This window comes from Falco biarmicus, chromosome 2 (assembly GCF_023638135.1).
Source record: "Falco biarmicus isolate bFalBia1 chromosome 2, bFalBia1.pri, whole genome shotgun sequence".
NCBI classification, from domain to species: Eukaryota; Metazoa; Chordata; class Aves; order Falconiformes; family Falconidae; genus Falco; species Falco biarmicus.
In genome coordinates this window covers 81547544-81567282 of record NC_079289.1, presented here as the reverse complement: position 1 = coordinate 81567282, position 19739 = coordinate 81547544, and the positions used below count along the sequence as shown (strand labels likewise).

The window sequence follows — 19739 nt, the reverse complement described above, 5'->3', positions numbered from 1 at the left end:
CTCATTCCATTACTACACAGAAGCAGTAAATTTTGACAAATTTATTTATCCCTACTGCAAGTTGTGCAGTGTAACTGTACTGTTAAGCGTTATGACAGTGAGGAGAATGGATCTGAGATTCTGCTCCTTTTAGTCTGCCTGGGGTATGAGAGGGTTGAGCAGAAAATTAGGAGCCAAGTCTTTATATCTGGAGAGGCAGGGAAATAAAATGAATAAGAACTGCAAACTTGATTTTAATATTCCGCAGAGACTTTAAGTTTCTCAGGTTTATCCCACAGCAAAAAAAGTTCCAAACATATTTTCAGTGTACTATCTTTTTTTGTTAGCATAAATTAAGAGTCACGTCTGTGTGGTTTGTTGTACGAGCCTGCAAGCAGACTAATAAACAAAATCTAAATTTTATGCCTACAACTTGTAACACTTTCTTCAAACGTGCTTTCCACCATCTCTGCTCTCATTCTAGAACTCCTTGTCATCTCCTTGGCTTACTTGCATGCCTCCTGGTTCTGCCTTTTTTGCAGGGCTGGGCTTCCTGTCTTCAGCTGTCAAAGACTCCTCTTAAGGAGCTCTTCCACCTGCTCAGCATGTGGAGAGGAAGGAACAACAGAGGAGAGGGGAAACCCCCATGTCTGCTGCCCTCCCTGCCCAGTCAGTGCTGGCTGGGGGAGCTTATTCTCCTGTAGCTATTTGGTGTAATTGGCCAAGAAGTTGAAAGCGGTTGCAGCCTTTCCATGCGCTGAACAGCAGCACAGACCTTGGTAGGTAGAAGGTTTTCCCTGTAAGCCACGCGCACTTCATGAGGTGCTGCTTCTCCATCTGTGGCCTGAAGACAAAGTAAATAATCTCTCTTGTACTGCAAGTGTTATTCACCATTCCAAGCTTAAGCATAAAGCTTACACACCTCCTTTGCTTGCACAGGACAGGCCACAGGTGGTCCATCCAGAATGATGGGGTTTGTTTTACTTGGATAAAAATAAATCTCTTACTGCAGAAAGCTATGAGAAATTAACCTTTTGTGCTACAGTTGACTAAAAGGGATTAAAAAATTTACACTTGGGACTGACTTGCATGCTACCCTTTGCCTTTTGTGATTGCTTGAAAATGTATTTAATTTAAATTTTATAAATTTTTAAATATTCTTAAACTCTTTCACCTTTGTATTTTTTCATCCTCCCCAAACATTCTCTACAGAGGGCTAATCATTTGTTCTGTGAGAGACTGGCATGATTGAAGTGATTATTATGTGGAGATGCTATGTATTGGGTGAGTAATAATGGGGAAGCTGTTGTGCTGCCAGATGGAGTAGGGATGGAATGATAACGCAATGAAGATGGTGCTGTTGTTCAGGGCTTGAGTAAATTGTGATCTGTCCACTTTCCGTCTCTGCCATTCCTGGCTGACAAAGGTTTCATCTCACTTGTGCGTTCCTTCTGGCTCGCTCCTTTATCCTGTCTGAGCTTTTATTTGCTGCTTCTGTGGTTGTGACCAATGTGTTTTTTAGAACTTTATTCAGTATCTGACTCTGTTGTGCTTGGTTCATAGATTTTTGTTTTGTTTTGCTGTTTTCCTTGTTTCTTCTCTAGAGGAATTGCTTGTTCATGGTGACATACTGTTTTGACAGGGATTTTTCTGCAGTGTTTGGTGAGGTTTTTGTGTACATTAATGAAGGTGAATGTGAAAGTGTGTGCATCTTTCCACATACCTTGTGTTGATGACATACTTTTTCTACTCTTCAGGATGAGTATTTGAAAAAATCCAGTCTTCTGTGGCAATAAGCTTTTGTTGCATTGCCAAATGGCCTTGTTGACTGCAGTTCTCACAGTGGTGTTTTCTGGCAGTTTAAAGATCTGTGATCGAGCCATTGAGTGATTTGAAGGTGAATGTAACCTTTAAATGGAGACAGATTTATGTTAGTGACAGTGAAGTGGGAGATATGGGTATGTCCCATTCATCCAAAACTTTAAAAAGGAAGACAGTCAACTTCTTAGTGTTAAGGAACTGTCTTTTTAATTAAAAACTCTTGAGTGACTTCATGCCCTGAGTCACTATGTGCATTTCTGCAGCCTCAACTTGGTTGTGTTTTGGAAACTATATTGCCTGTAAAAACTGCTGAAGGTCCTTCTGAGATTTTGCATTAATGTATACTTGAAATTGATGTTATCTGCTGCTGTAAACAATGTAGGAATTGGTCCTTCACCTAAAGGCCTGAGTCATAGCAGCATCAGTTTTAAGAGTCAGACAATTAACTTACCAAAATACCTCTTCTTCTGTGGAGGAAATCCTGCGGAGTACAGCATGTTCATCAAAAATAAAAGCTCCTCCACAAACGTCTGAAATGTATATCATTCAGTTATTTCTGCTATTGTTTCATTTTAAATGCAAACCCTACAGTAATCCATCATAAGGAGATCTTCAAAGCTACTTGGTGTATGAATCACATACACATGCTAGTTTATGAATGGTGCCAATAGCCTTTGAACTTCCTGATGTTAAATGTCATATTGCGCATCTGTTCTTTTGGAATGCTTTGTCCCATTTTGAATCTCTGGTGATGGAGTTTGCACCTCAGTAGACTTGTAAAATGCTTTCTAACAGTTTGATTGTTCAAAGATTTTTGAATTTCTCTCTGGAAGGAATTTTTAGTGATAAGGACACTGATTTGGTCACTACTGTGAAAGGTAGTATAGGTGCAACACAAGATAAATGCCAGGTTAAAGATTTGGGTTCTGTACAGTGGAATTCCTCTTAGATTGTGCAATTTTTCATTTTTAGTCTACAAATAGACATTTTGTAAAAGAAATAAATGGCCATTTTCTATTTTCTGTGAGGTTTGGGACAAGCGAATGTCAACAGTGTGAAGTTAGCGAATTGTGTGTAAGCTTTGCCCCCCCTCCCCCCTTTTTTTTTTTTTTTTTAAATCTGAGAAGTTTAGCTGGTTTAGAGGATTGACCTTTGGGCATAGGTCTGTTGGGGATGCGTGTCGCTTTTCCTAAAGCGTAGTGACCGATTTCTGAGCTGGTTTGTGATAAACATAAACTATAGTTAATCATGGTTTGAAGATGAGAATGCTATTTTTGGATTTTCAGTTATTTCATAACTTTTAATCTATGCTGTTAAAATTGAAACCTATTACTACTTTATTATTATTAATTTTAAAATAAGTTACATATTAAGGAGTTAGGTGTGGCTGGTTGTAGAAGCCCATGTTATTGAGCATTGTTCAATGTATGGTTTTAATTGGTGGCTTCTTGTCCACAAGTGTTGGGAGTATTGTGCATTAAATAGAGTATGTGGTAACTGAAAGTTAGGTCCAACAGAAGGGGATGTTGTACCTTTTTCAGCTGGGCATGGTAGAAAAAAGTATTTGCAAATCCTTCTGTTGGAAGGAATAACAGCATGATGGAATTGAGAAGAACTTCTAGTTCAGGCTATGTCTGTTAGTGTTCAACCAAGACAGATGTGACCCCAAACTCCTCAGTACCTTCCTTTAATGAATTGCATTTTTCTTTATTCAGTTGTTTATTTGAAATTGCAAAATCACCCTTATCTACACAGGGTCATTCTGTAGTTGTGGGTGGGGAAAGAATAGGTGGAACTGACTTCTGCACATATAGGTGGAAGCTTAGTCTCTGTTGTTCTGTCTCTATTCTGCTGTGAGTCATTGTGGTGACTTTTGGCTTAAAAGTGAGGTTGTCTTGAGAATCTGGTATTCAAGACACATACTATGAATATGGAAAGCCCAAATTTAAATCTTTGTTTCAAATTAGGCAAAGCTCTGAATCCTGGTCTTTCATATCCTAGATGAATATCCTTATTAGATGTTTTTAATTTTTTTTTTTTTTTTTTTTTTTTTTTTTTTTTTGTCTATTCCCCACCCCCAATATTAGAATTGGGTTTTGACCTGCTGTACTTACCAGGAGCTCTGTCCTTTGAAGCAGGTTCTGTTTTCTAGCTCAGTAATACCCCTGAGGGTGTATGAGTAGTACGTAGAGGTACGTGGAGACTTGGTGTTAAGCTTGATATATGCATGTTTTTCCACTCGGTATTTGTTAAAGTCCATATCTATATCGGATGTCAAATTTTGAGAGGGCTTGGGAAACATTATTCAAGAAGGAGTCTTCTGTCCAGCTCAAGGGGAATGTTAATGAAAACAGTTTGTGTTGACAACCTGCATAGCTATTTACCTCGCAGCTACAGGAGTCTTCATGATGTATGGTCTGTGGAAATTCAGTGTCAAGTTTTACTATGAGAAGATTCCGTTGGCCAGTTCCTGAGCAATGTTTGAGTGTGTTGTCATTTTACTTGGTCTTTAGTGCATATTATGATGAAAATACGCACTAGTAGCTAAAATAATTCCGACTTGCACTTTATAGTGCATGAATACCAATTCTGAAGTCTGCATGAATGTACCCCCCACACCTGTTATTGCTACATAGCACAAGTAGACGTTACTTCTTTCCTCGTATAAGATACAGTAGCTGTTCTCTTCAGAAACGATACTGATCATTAGTTGGGTGACTGTATCCGGAGGACTGTATTCCTCTTTTATTTCCTCATTGCAATTTTTTACCAGTCAGACTGCCAAATGAGGTGGGAAAGGCGAGGGATAAGGCTGGGTGTTTGCAGACATTAACAGAGAAGAGCTACAGAGCTTGACGGGAATTATTGTGGCACTTTTCAGGGTGTTTACTGGGCATAAATTTCTTCTCCAAAACATTTTTCTATGTAAGCCGGTTTTCATGTGTATTTAGTTATATTCCAGTGTTTCTCACTTCTATATGTGAGCAGCATCCTTATTGTCTAAGCATAATTAAGCAGCCTCAAGAGGAGTATATATGAATGACAGTGGAAAAATAATATGTGGAGTTGTACCTGTACGTGATTTCGGTGATGGGATAAAAAAATCTTTGTGGGGCACCCTCCCTGGTGTACTGGCTGCACTAACTTTAGAAGTACCAGCATTCTGAGACTCTTTGAAATAATGGTATTTCAGTATTTGAAACCAGGTTCCTTCCATTTAGATGTGTGGGGTTTATCCTTTGTGTCTTGATGTGCCATTACCGATTTTACATCTCCTGCAGTGCTGAAAACTCTGTACTTCCCACCCTATTAGCATTAGTTTTTACACCTTCTTCATAAACAGCTCCTGACACATTTTCATCTCTGTTCTTCTAAAATAAATCTTCTTTTCCGTATGTTTTCAGACTAAGCTACCAGTGACATTTATTTCTGAAAACTGGCCGCCTCTGGTGCTTGAAGCCTTTTGGAACTGAAGTTTAGACTGTGCAGGTTTAGCAGAGCAAGTGGTGGTAGTTTTTAAATAGTTTATCATAGTTGCTCTTCTGTGTCACTGTATTCAAACAACAGCACAGAAAATCATTCAATGTAGTCTGAAATGAAGCATTTTCATAAATATATATTTGTTGGTCAGTCTTTGTACATATTTCTTGTGTATATATATGTACATTGTTCTCTGTTTAATACTTTTTTAAAAACTTTATTCATTACAATTTATTCATTGCTTTGTTGTCATCTTTATGCTTGGTAGATGATAGTGTTATATTTCCAAAGATGTGTCCGGATCAGGAGATATTTGCATAAATAATTGTTATTCAGATTTAAACTTTGGGGTTTTGTCTTGGGTAAAACAGGCAGCTGTTAATTCAGAGTCTGGCTTTAATTGGTCTTTTTTTCCCCTTGTGTTGATTTTATGAGTATTTCCAAAGTTATTTACCCAATGAAACTGAAAACAGCTATTTATTTGATGTACAGCATCTTACTAAATTCCATATGAAAATATGTAGCCTCCTAGATACAACTGGTTTAACATTTTCAAAGAAGTTGAGTTCATCTATCAAAGTTGACTGTCTAAATGTTCTGAAAGTGTGAAATGCTTTGCACCTCAGTTGTGACATTCTGTGTTGGTATAGTTAAGAATCACTAGAATAAAACCAGATTTAGTAGTCTTAGATTTTAGTGTGTGGTGAAGTATTCATTAGCTCGAGAGCAAGTGCTAAATTAAGGTGTTGCAGTTCTACTTGAAATAAAATTGTTATGGTAAAAATAATGAAAAAAGTTCCTATGTTTGCAGATGAAGATTGGCCATTGCAATTGCTTATGAAAAATCTACTACTTTAAAAAAAAATGTTTTTTTTTAAAAAGAATGGCACTATTTGGAATGATGAAATTCCATGCAAACTTTGTCATTATCTCCTGAGTCTTCTGATTATGAAATGTTTTCAGGGACAGAATAGAGAGTGTTTTGTTTGCTGATACTTTAGAATTTGTTCTAATTTCCTGTATAATGTAGGTGTGTCTGTACATACATACACATCTGTCTTTGTAAGTATATCGTAGTGTATTGAAAAGAAGTAATAGGGCGTAGGGGTGGGAAAGGGGTGCATCCTAAACGTGAGCTCTGAATTAATGCAGACTGATTGACTATGTTAACTCCAGTCATCAAATTTTTCATTGAAATGCAATTTGTTATGGACACTGCTGAAAGCGACTAAAGCTTCCTGTATTTTTCTTTGAGAAGCCTACACTATTGAGTTTACATCTGTCTGACGGAAAACACTTGTAAAGAATGTCTTACAGTTGATAATAAGTGTTCTTTATTCAGTGGTAACAAGTTGTTGGTTTTTTCCCCCCTCCGCTTTTTGTCACTTTTCTCTATTTATGATTGATTTGCATATATTCTATTTTGTATTCTGTTCTGCAGTTCTTTGCTTTTTATGAAGCAGTATCCCTCCTTTTTGAGTGATAATTGGCTTCAGGAAGAATTATTTCTAAGTTACTAGTGTCTCCTATTCTCAGTCTGATTGCAACATTTGTTTTGTTGATACTAATTCTCCACAGTAGGTTTCTAAATTGTAATTATTTTTTTAAATTGTTTGTTTTCTTATGGTGATAGTGTGCTTCTTTTACTCCAGTCTTTAGAACATTTTTGGTTTGTGCTGTTCACCTTTCAATTAGTTATCGTGTTTTCACATGTAAATTTAGAAACCTTGAGCTTACTTCTGTTTACTATTTCATTTCCTCTTTTCTTCTTCCAGGTTATACTGAAGATGTAAGAAATACTTTTTTTTTCCAAGTGTTGCCTATGTTTAGATCAGCCCTAGACTACAGTAGTGGCTTTTAAAGAAACTTAATTGTTGCTGTCAAGCTATGCATGTAAACTAACATGCACAACTGCTTTTCTTCTTCATCGCTTGCACTGTTCATTCTTGTGTCCTGTTTCATGATGTAATAATGATAGGAAATAAATTTGCCAAAATTGATCATATGTTTCTTGAGAAATGCATGAGGAGGATTTCCACTATTCTATACTATTTATTGTCCCTGAAATGGTAAGAACTTTTGAACTTAAACATTATTAGCAGATGAGAGTTACTTCCTGACATTCTGATATATACCATAGAAATTTTGCAATGACAAAGTTACCGAAGAGCCCAGTTCATGTTTTTCCTTCTTGAGGCCTAAGTCTTTTGGGGGAATGAGCATGTTTTGTGTCCAGCACGCTGTACTTCTAACACTGTTACTGAGCCTTTTGTATAATATAGTCCATATATTTAAATACAAGGACAGTAAACTTGTGCTAAGTCAGAAGAGAAATTTTATAACACAGTATGAGCTTCACAAAGAGAGAGTACAAAGAAGCTGTGAAAGCTGTAGTGGGAATTGATACTGAGCAGGAAAGTAAAGGAAGAATATTGTGTCATCCACACATAATGAGACCCTTCAGTGGAGGGTCTGCTGAATTAATATAGGTTATCTTTAATCAAACATGAATTGTATGCTTTTCTCTGCAGAAGTAAATGAGATGTTCTTTTAAGTTATCTACAGCCCAGGTGACGGTGCTTATTCAGCCAGTCATGAATTGGTGGCGGATAGTTTAACTTCTGAAGGGTTCAGACTTTGTTGGGTTTTTTCTCCTTGCTTAGCTGAAGCGAGCTTTGTTCACGCTTCTGTTGTTGCAGAGCTGGAGCTAAAATTGAATCAGGAAGTTCTCAGGATGGTGGTTGTTCTCATTGTTATTAGAAAATCACACGTGCATTTTGGTGAATTGTGGTATGGAGAAAGGAATGGAAGAGAAGCCTTTCAGAACATCCTCTTTTGATACTGAGGTGGGGAGAATGAGCCTAGCATATACACAAGCTTCTGCTTTTCTGGTCTGTGGATATCCCTCTGACTGGTAGTAGATAGTGTGATAATCACTTGAGTGTCCAGCACTGTCTGCATAATGACTTTGTTTTCCAGAAGGGGTAAAGTATTCCTTAAGAACTAATGAGCGTTTCACTTCTAGGCATTAGTGTACTATATTTAATTTGTGACAAGTCCACTGATGGCTCTCTTTTCAGATTTTTTCACATGATTTTTTTTTTTTTTCATGTTTCCAGTTCTCATTATGTGCTTGCAAAGCCCATCCATTCAGGTTATTGCTTTCTAGATAAACAAGAAAAAAAGAAGCAGGAACTATTTGTTTGTTCCTCCCCCTTTCCTGATGGAAGGCTTGTCTACATATACAATAGTGTTTTCTGTTGTGAACTTTAAGGTTCTAGGAACATATTGAGGCTTTGAATTTGTCATTTTACACTGTATTGTCCGCATTAAAACACTGTCTTTTCCTTGAATAGTTATTTGAATTTTACTGGGTAATAAATTAACTTATTTCACTGCACATTACTGCCCAGCTGTTGCCATGCTAACAATGTATATTGCTAGGTTTTCTTTGTTTTCTGTAGTTGTCAGTGTTTTTTCTATGTCTTAAGTAAAATTTTGCTGATTCAGTGCACTCTTCCATTTTCATGTCATTACTATATTAAAGAATTAATAAAATTTTGTCATGTTTGGCCATTTAGTCCTGCTGCTTTCATCTTAGTCAATCATTCTTGTTTGTAAGTAAGAAAGGACACAATTACATCATCATATTTAGAAACTGTTCAAAAAAGCTGTATTGTTTTTTTCTTTTGAGCTCAGTTGTCTAAACAGTAATTTGAATTTGTGCTGTAAAATACAAATAATTACAACCAGGGATAATCACGGTAAAGTTCTTTTCTTCATATTAGTTGAAGTAAAACCAACATTGTTCTTCTTTCTCCTCTATGAAGTAGACTGTAATATGTATCACTGATTTCCATATACAATATTTAGTATTCTGGTTTTATCTCTTTGGTTTAGTTTGAATTGGTTTTTTTGGTTGTAGTGTATATTCCCAACTCTAGGATCTTGTTTTCATAAAAAGGCATCATGTTAATAGTAGCCAAAACTGATGTTTGCTTTATATGGTTGTTCTTGTTTAGTTCAGGTTTTTTCTCAGGGAGAATGGGTAAGGGGGAAATTTCTTCCCACAACAGCAGGAATAAATATCCCAATTCCTTTCCCTTTGGAATAATAAATAGTGATCATACAGGGATTTGGTAGTGCATTTTGAAGATGATAATGGAATTATTTTTTCATTTTGTGAACACATACAAATGATTTGCTAACGTTTTCCAGGTTGACAAATACATTATGCCTTTTTCTTCTTCACTGTATTGTATTTAAACATGTCCAAAGAATTGGTGATTGAATTTGTGAAAGCAGAAAGCCCCCAGACCCGAACTACGATGATAAGAGAGGGTTTGTAATTGTCATGTCAGAAGTGTTGACAAGTGTATTAATTCAGTTTGCTTTTAATCAGACAGGTGGCAAACAATATTAATTTTGGGGTTTGTTTGGGTGTTTGTGTTTTTTGTTTTGTTTTGGTGGTGGTTGGTTTTGTTTGTATGTTTGTTTGTTTGTTTTTTTTAAAATCACATAAACCAGCTTCTCTTCCTGCAGCCATTCCTGTATTTGTTCCCTGCTTCTGCTCTGGTTGTCACACAGCAAAGCAGCTGCGGGTGATTATTTTGCCAGGTTCCTGAATTCTTAAGGTTTCCCTTTTATCTTCATGCAGCCTTGAACAAAGAGAAGGAAGCGTACAATGTTGTGTAGCAATCTTCCTTTCGGTTTAAGGTTCTTTCTCTTTCTTGTTAATTTGCCAATACTAGTAATCCTCAAGGCTGACTCCATTGAGTGCACTTAGAAATCCATGCAATGTGGAGAAATAGCAATACTTAAAAACCTGAGGATTTTTAACTTCCTCAGAATCCTTAGTGTCTCAGGATGATTTAAATAAGTTGCACAAGTGGTACCATAGATGGCCTTTGAAGTTACAGACCCACTGAAATGAGATCTTTTGATTATTCCTTCAAACAAACCATATACACATATGTGTAGTTGCAACCTCCCTCTTCAAAATGCTTTCCATCCATTCATTCAACTCCAGAGACAAATTCTTATCTATGCAGAAAAATACTTGTACCATTCTAAAGGGGTTTGATAGGAAAAAGAGTTTCTTGACCAAAACCAAAGCTGGATAAATTAGTTTGTCTAGATGAATCTGCTCTGGCTACTAGGAAGAGCAAAGAGACACGTGGTGACCAGTCTGCTCATCCTCCAGAGAGTTGGAGGTTGACCTTGGTGGTCCTGCCAAGGAGGTAAAGCTTGCTTTTAGTTGCTGTTTCACTTTATTAAAATGTGCTAGAAGAATTTTTGTAATTCTTACGGAACAATCTTCAGAATTTAAGTTTGCATAAAGGTAAGTGTTTTCCTGATACTGTTGCAAATAGGTTAGAGATCAGCTGGGAGGGTGTATGTAATGGTGTAGTTGAATTGCTTTTACAGTAACAGTTAACTGTAACTTAAGTTAGGGGAAGTTCTGTTTTGCGCCTCTGGTGTCCTGTGCCTTGCCTTGTGCTGGTGTTTAGTGATATGGCTTAGTGATATCTTCAAAGGGTGTTCTGAGGCAAAGGGAAAATCTGCCTTGTTGAGAGTTGATCGGAGTTGGGTGAAAGACCTGGGCACAGCTTTTTGTTTCCCTACTATATGTGATGCTTCTGATAATTGTGATAACATCTCGTAATGAGGATTTACTTAAAAAGGGGCTGCGGAAGTGTTAAGGGTCTTTGGATGCTTAGTTGTTTAAGTGCATGTGATTTAGAATTTCCTTGAACATCTGTATAAAAAATCCTGTTACATTTGCTCATAAAATCAAGTTCCTTTTTAAATACCTGACCCATCTAATTTAGGAAATAACTTCCTCTTTAACAGTTTTTGGGAACTACCTGTGGTGGTAGCAATTTCTATATGCTCTGAACAGTGACTGACTTGTAGAATACAAAATAGTAACTTAAGAAAATGTCATAGCGTGAATATTCTCTTCTGCAGCTGCAGCAGGTATTGTGTATCATCAAAAAATGGGAGGCCTATCTGCAAATTAATCTGTGACAGTAATATTAGAGGCATGAGCAAGAACTGTGTTACGATATGTACAAATCGAGAGATGAAACCAAAACATAGGGAGAAGCAGCAAGGCGTAAAAACCAAGGTTCTGTATTAGAATACTTGCAGATGTGAATAGGTTCAGCTGATAAGCCTGAATGTTGAGAATTGGTTCATAGACAATATAGTAATTTTAGGAAATTGACTTTGGACTTGGGTGCTTTGTTTCTGGTTCCAGGGATCATATTCTTTAGATTGAAGAGTTGGCTGACTCTGAGGTGTTCATAGTGCTGGGAATAAAATAAAAGGAATAGTGGCTTTGATTAACTGTCAACAGAATTCCAGACCTTCCAGTGCAGTTTGCTAATGCAAAACTTAGGGCATGAATGAAAAATTCTGCAGCAGCTCTTTGATGTAGAAGTGAATACACATCCCAATTTAATATCTTCAGAATATGGCCAAATAGCTATGGTTTGAAATACGTAATTTAAACAGCTTTATTAAATCATTTTAATACCATACATACACCTAATAGATTTTGAATATAGTTGTTACCCATTTTGCTGCAGTTTTGCAGCAGCATAGCTTTGTATTTATCCATCAGAACTTTGTTTCTGAAAACAGCCTTAAAATAAGGCTATTCTGGACTTTAAAGTAGATGAAAGTGTTATGTTATACATCTTGAGCTTGGGATACAGAGACCCACTTATCTGGTCACATACGTGGCTTTGTGTCCATTGAGTACAAGGCCTATCTTATTATGGCTTACCACTTAGAAAAATGATTTAAAACAGGCATAGCAGGGTAAAAATGGCAAATTAAAATACATATTAGATCAGTAATTTGGAGTCTCCACAGGTGTGTTTTACCTATTTCTTTATATTTCCTCATTTTGTTTGTTGGCATTTCTCATTTCAACGATTAATACAACTGTACATTTTGACTTGAGTGTTACAGGATAGATTGGTATTTTTTTCCCCCTTTTGAATTTCCAGTTTTAATAAAATGACTTAACAAAGCTTATAATTTTAAATTAAGTATTAAGGTCTTTGATTACTGTAACATACTAAAACCAAACAGTTAATAATTGCAACCAAATTTGAAACAGTCAAACTGTGAGTTGGTGAAACTCACGGATTAACTGGATGGAATTAGAATTCATTGGGAGTCTGTCAAGCTTTTGAGAACTGTGAAGTCTTCTGCTGATGCAAAGGATGTTCCCTCCCATTTAAGTTCATTCAGCTACTTTAATTTTAATGGCTAGTGTGTTCAAAATAAGAAACTGGAAGTTCAGAAACTTGGGAAAGCAATTCTGTTTATTTATTTATTCACTCATTCCCAAAGTGTAAATAGGGTCATGAGGTAAGAATAATAGGTTAAAGAACATGACCATTATGATGAATAGAAGGCATATCAGTTCAGTTTATTAAAAATACGTGTTTGCAGTGCAGAACATACTTTGATTGCGTGTGCCACTTATAAACTTCTAGGGCAACTTTGAGAAAAGTAAAATTCTTTTCTAATTGGGTTCATGTTTCTGACTTTAGCTTTACTTAGTCTACAGCAACTGTGTAGTAAGTAGAAGGTAGTAAACTGCATTTCATGACATGATAGTTCTATGTGAAAAGAATCAGCTCTTGTGAAATCCATGCTAAGGTACATAAATCACCTCAGCAACCATGCTGAGTTAGTGTATTCTTCAGTTTACCAAAAAGTAATGAATGAACTGGTAGAATGAAATGTGAATCTTTCAGAAAGAACAAACACAGAATGAGAGTAAAATCACAGGTTTCTTTCTTGCATATTGGAAAGAATAAATAAAATAAATCCTTTTGCATTTAATTGATTTTTAAATTAAAAGTCGTCGTGTATGTTAGAAGTTTGTTCTGTGTTTGGGAAGTCAGATGTTTCTGGAGTCCACAAATAAACCAGAGGAAACTTTTGTTGGTAATTTGCTGTCAATTTGCATTAGAATCAGTGAACTTCCAAATACGTTGTTTTAAACACTACATTTCTTCTTTGAAAAGTAATGCTCATGATGTTATTGAGAGTGTTTGCAGACTTCTTACCTTACAGACTAATAAGAAGCTTTGTTATTCCTCAGAAAATTTACAGAAAATGTATTATTTGCTGTAGTTAAATACAGAATTTTGAAAACCTTGTATTTCTTTTTCCCAGGCTGTTCGCTGCTATGAATCGCTAATTTTGAAAGCTGAAGGAAAGGTCGAGTCCGATTTCTTTTGTCAGTTAGGTCACTTCAACCTCTTATTGGAAGATTATCCAAAAGGTAAGGTTTTTTAGTACTTCTGGTAAATGTTGTTGGGGGAGTGGCGTTTGATGTAGGTGACAATAGTGTGAAAAACATTTGAGTAACTCAGTTTTCTTGGTTTATACTATATTTCAAAGCCCGTAACACAATAAGACTGTTGATGTCTTTACAAAAACAGTTCTAACTGCTTGTTGTTGTTATTTTCTTTTTTCTTTCTTTTTTTTCTTCTTTTTGTGAAAAGAACCCAAACCAAAATACTACCGGTTCAGGTGTGTGTATGAAGTTTCATTAGTTCATACAGCAGTACCACCCTGCCTACTTAATGTTTCTGATTCATTATTACATGACTGTACGAGCAGTTGAACCCATGCATCTGAAGGTTTCTTATGGGGGGTGGGACACATAGGTGCGTAGGATGAGAACCAGTCTTAGTACTTTCAGTATGTCCACAATCTCAACAGGTAAGGCTAGGCTGCAAGTGTTAATTCAGAAGGAAAAATCTGCACTTTAAGTGTTTCAGGTTCTGTTTTAAATACTGAGTGGAAGAATGGATGTAGGGGTTTGGCAGGTGGGGGTGGGTTCCTTTAGGTTTCTGCTTCATCAGTCTTTGAAATTATTTAAAACATTTTTTTGTCATCATTGCAGCCAGTGAACATAGAACCTTATGTACACTTGTGCTTTCTTGCTTGTGGGTCAGAAGAGTGCTTTTTTGGTAGCGGTGTGGAAACCTAAAGATACTCTGCTGTGTTGCCAGCTGAGACATAGGGGTAGATCTTCAGCTTATCTTGTTTCTGCTTCATGTCATGCTGGGTGTCAAGCCCAGTGTCTGATAGCTGCCTCCCTTCCAGTGACTGTGAGAGGTACAGATGAGTAGAAAGCCTTTTCGGATGTTACTCTTCCTAGCGAATTAGAACAGGTCAGAATATTTTAATTTTTTTTTCATGGGATTTCTTTTTTTCATTGTTGTCACTTTTTAATGTAAATGCAGTTCTGTTTGACTTCAAGGAAACAACACCCCTACCCCAAGAAGGTCTACTCCCACTGCATGCTTTTTTCCAAACATGCAAAAATACTAGTTTACAGTTACCTTGGGACATAGAAATAGGGAAATTAATTGTAACTGATTGTAGTTCAAAAGCACTGCTTAGAGATTCAGGCTAGCTGTGGACCATTTCGTAACAGTCTGTCTATGTGTCCACTTGTTCACTATGTCTGACGTAAAACATGATGAGTTAGGATTCCTGGAGCTTTTGTTTTTTAGGTGACATGTTTAGATCTAATGTTACTAGGTAGGAGTTTGCAGTTATGTAAATTCAATATGTAAATTCAGAAGGCTTTGAGTTATCAAGGCATCTGTCTCTTTCTGTTAAATGTATGCGGAGCTTAGGGACATCAGTACCCACAACTTGTACCGACATCTTAGGAACCTACAACTTGTACCTGCAGCCTACATTCATAACCACTGGTGTTTCCAGTCAGAGACATGGGAAAACCTGAAGGGAACAGGGCAATGTGCTGGCTATACAGTTTACTGAAGAATAGTCTGATCCCATGGTTTTATTTGATTTGGTTTGGCTTTATTTTATGAAAATTCAACCACTCCCTCTGTACACAACTTAAGCTGCTGTTTCTGATTAGCCTAATGCAGCTTGGTATGAAGTGAGTGCAGTATGGCTTACCAGATGTATTTTACTTAGCAAAGACAGCACAGTATTGTGGACTGAACTGTATTAACTGCTTTTGAGTTTGTAACAGTTACGAGTGACAGGACTAGGTGTTGCTATGGTTCAGAGGCAAGGTTTACTGATGGGGAGTCTGCTTTGTGATGTGTATATAGTTTTAAGAACAAGCATAAAAAATACAAATGATTGTTGAAAATACTAGTTCTCCAGAACTGTAAGCATGCATGAGCAGAACTGAGTGGGAAGAAACATTTAGGCATTAAAAACCTGAATGAAAATACTTAACATTTTCTTAGATGCCTATTTAAAGTCACATCTCAGCCATGAAAGAAGTCTCAAGGAATGGAAAAACTATGTTAGTAACAAAGTATAAAAAATAAATAAGGTGTATCTGTATTTTTAAAGAAATGGGCTAGTAGTGAAGATAATACTGGAGGAATTTGAATCTATGGGAAAAGGGAAGTTAAAGGGGTTTTTTTATGAAGTGAGGGACACATGTTCGTGTTTGTAACAGTTGGTGAATTCCAGTACTAAACACCGTAGAAGTATCATCCACAATGCAAAAAGTCTTAAGCATCCTATAATTAATTTACTACTGTTACATGAAAGAAGTAAAATGTTGGTGCATTGCATGATGAATTTAAAGCGAAAATAAATTGTCTTCCATTCTATAAATCCTGTTATTTCAATTATCATACATTATAATTGCAATTATAGTTAAATACTAAATGCTTGGGAACTGAAAAGTTAAATGGAGTTCAGAAATGTTTTGATCTCACTGTTGTATATTTTATCTAGTTTTTAAGTCCTGAAGATCAAGAACTGTAAAGTGCTGAAGCAGGATGATCTTCAGAACTTACCTGTCTAGTCTGAAGTTAGTCTTGGACAAAGTTGTGAAGAAGTTGATGTGTTTAATAAATTGGATGTAATTAATATCACAGGATAGCAGCATGACAAATGCTGTACAACTTTTTTTTTTCCCCTTGAAAGCATATTTATTTAATTAAATATCTTTAATAAATGTGTACACCTTTGTATATAATGTAGAAAGGTGTGTTTGTTAAGAGGCAAATGTGATAGTGTTCTCTGTTTAAAAAGTCTTGCAACATAGTTTGCGTGAAGCAGAACAAAATTGTTAGTTGATCACAGAAGTATGATCAGTGATCAAGGTGAAGCTCAGCTGATAGATATTTGTTAGGTTTCACATATGTTTTTTTCTGTTTTAATTTGTCTCATTTTGTCACAAGTATGTTGACAAATGTGGATCATTCAGTTGGGTGTATTTGGTGTGTGTTAATACTTTCATGTAGCTAATACCTCTTTATAAATGTAGTAGAAAAGACTGTAGGTCATTTCTTTATAGGAATTCGGAATTAAGAATTAGGACTCGTACCCCAGGAAAGAGGGACCTTGAGAAAGACTAATGGAAAGGTTACTGCACGTCATTAGTGGAACTAACCGGGCAAATACTGCCCGTGCTGCACGTATGCAGGGAATGTTGGTTGAGGGGGCAGGCTGCCTTTGAATGTGGAGTAAGATGATGGATGGCTGATGTCTTACAGAAGCCTAAATACATCTAGCATATATATTTCTATTTTTAAATTACATTTTAGATGTTGTAGTGATTTCTGTTGAAATGCATTATGTTTTATGTCACTCATAGCTACTTAAGTCCAGAATTAATATGCTTTTTTTCATCAAAAAGAAGTACTTTTAAACTCACTACTTCTGTTGGAGACACCAGAAATTACTGATGAGGTTCATTCCTCTCTGTATTATATCTGAGGTTAGACTAGAGTATCACAGTGTGTTTTCCTAGCCTTTAAAGTATCTGAAGCTGGTCTGCAGCTTGTAGTTTTCCCAAAATGCAGTATGTTTGAATTGCTTTATTAGCTAAAGGGTTTTCTCTGCAGCCATGAAATTGAGTTGTCTTGCTAATTGTACTCTGGTAGTGTTAGGGGAAGGTATTAGGCAAGGTATCACCCTTTTTGCAGATTTTGAATACTGTGAGCCACTGATCTGTATTCAGATGGTTATAACCAAGGCAAATTGATCCAGCTTCATAAGTATGTTCAAGGTGGTTTCTGTGCCCAGCTTTTGTTGTCTTTGTCATTACTGGCCAGAATTTGGCTTCAGGATTTCCCAAAATGAGAACATTTGCTCCTCCCAGTCAAAACTTTTCTGTTTCCTCAGTGGCATTTTCCTAACTCTAATCTGATGTCTTCTGCCTTTTTTTAACGAGGCAGCTATTTCCCCAGCTGTTTGATTGTTTCAGAGGTTTCCAAACCCATTGTTCCCTGTGCTGTCTTTAGTGGCACCCCCGTCTGCTTGTTGCTGCTCTCTGGTTTGTGCTGGCACAGCTGAACACGCAGCTGTATGGGGAACTGATCCAACTGAAAAATAACCTAGTAGAAAAGTGATGCAATTGCCCCAGAATGTGAAACCTCAGCTTCAGATTTTGCCAGAGACGGTTGATGAGTTGTCATGTAGGCCTTTGGATGCTGGCAGCATTGTGAATCCAGCTAGGACTCCATGGTGCTCTGCATTCCTTGGGAGGGCCAGGTTTTTACCAAAATTGTTGTGCTGCTAGTCTTGGAGGAAAATGATGCTACATCAGTAGTTGGACATTTTTAATTTTTTTCCCCGTGACTCTGGTTTCCATAAGAAGCACAGAGTGTAGACTGTGGTCCTGAAGGTTTGGGTTCCAGTTGAATGCTGTTTAATGAGCTCATGGACTCTGACATCATCTCTGTTTTCCTTAAGGATTTATATCTGTTTTGTAGAAGGGTCTGTATGTATTGGCTGTGTTCCAGCTTCTGGCTTGTTGGACAGAAACTGTTGCACGAGCAGACACAAGCTTCTATCATTTGTCTCCTTGAATCGCTGTTCTCTAAGCAAAATTCCTGGAAGTAGATAATGCAATTAATGATTTGGAAGAAACACGCAGTTATTCACATCAGTTACTAAAGCACAGTAACTACTACAGTAAAATAATTCTTATTGTTGTACTCAAGTGGTGATCACATTTTTAATGTACTATGTCAGAACAGTTTTTAAAATACTTTGTAGATATGACTGCATTGTCAAAAGCACTAATACAAAAATATTGTAAGTAATTTATAAGATAGTGTTAATTAGTCAGAGGGCATTTTTTAGCAATTGTTAGGCTACAATTTAAAATAAAACCGGAAAAAAATACAGAATGTTTATTGAGGTGCTCATTTATTAAGATACAGCCTAAAACCAAAATTTAAAAACTTTTTGATTGTTCTTGTGTAAATTTGGTTGGCTGAGTGAACATCTCTCAAATTCAACAATGTATTTTGTGTTCCTTTCTACTTACAAACCCAGCTCTGCAGAGAGTTTCTCTGTAGTGATTAATGTTTTAGTCTTTTAGGACTTTGAACGAAAGTATTGTCATTAGGAAGCATTTCAGTGTGCTGTGTTCTAAGGTACAGAGTAGTAGAGGTCATCTTGTAAACTGTAAGAGAGAACTTCCTGGCATAGATGGGATTGTGCTGGTTGCTACTGGGCTGTCTTTTACTGATGAAAAGTCCTAAAGAACTAGAGTGAATTTTAAGTAGCATAGCAATCAGAATGATTGAGGAAGAGATGACTATGTTTCAAATATGTGTGATTTTTAGGTTTAAGGTTTTTATTTTGTTGTATGTAATTGTTAATAACTGGCAGAAATATTGGGTTGCTTCTATGTAAAGCTGTTTTATTTCATTGTCAGGATGCTGTTGTTAAATTTTGGATGGTTTAATTTCAGGTGGTTCAAATCATTATGTAAAATTCCTATAGAAAGAAGTAAGAATGTTATCTTGAACATTTTAATGTTCTAAGCTTTATAAATAGGGTGTGTGGGGGCAGAGGTTAGCAGTGGAAGATTGTTATTACAGAATATAGCTGGACCATGTTTTTTGACTGAAAATTTTCATTTTAGGCAGTGTTCTAAATAAACAGTTGTTACTTCGTCATTTTATGGAATATGCTCTTCAAAGGGCTTCTGAGCTGTGTTCTTCCATGGTGTTCCTTCACTGATATTCTCAATATTTTAAGATCTTTCTTAGAGTTCGTTATCTAGAGGATTTCTGTAATAGTAAACTACTTGTCAAGCTCTTGTGTGTCTTGCATGTCTTACACACTTACTAGTCTCCTGTGCAGCATGTGGTTGGACATGATCGTGGGCCAGTGGGCTTCTCATCACTTTGCTGCTGCATTGTATTTCTGGATGAGGATGTGTGGTTGTTAATAAAATTACTTAGAGGACTATTTAGTGGTTTTTCTTTCTTAATCGTGTCTGCCTTCATTCTGTGTTAAAGGGAAGACATGCTTTAAGCTTCTTTGATTGTCTCTTTAGTACTTTCAGCACAGATCTCTGGAAATGGAGAACAGCCACTTTACTGAGGCCTTGCAACAAAAGACCTGAACTGCATTTTTCTTCTTGAGCTTTGATAATACTATTTTCTTTTGGTTATTAC

General features: G+C 36.5%; 1 protein-coding gene across 18 annotated transcripts in view; it reads left to right on the top strand.

The window, feature by feature from the left end:
- The window catches only part of KDM6A (lysine demethylase 6A), a 162778-nt gene that overhangs the window by 22591 nt on the left and 120448 nt on the right, over nt 1–19739 (top strand). For all 18 annotated transcript variants that reach the window (XR_008820382.1, XR_008820381.1, XM_056329686.1 and 15 more), the window contains exon 3: nt 13483–13591. Coding sequence is in view for 16 of the 18 variants with exons in the window: in XM_056329686.1 (XP_056185661.1) it covers nt 13483–13591 (109 nt within the window). In the remaining 2 variants the exon portion in view is untranslated. The remainder of the gene's footprint in view (nt 1–13482; nt 13592–19739) is intronic.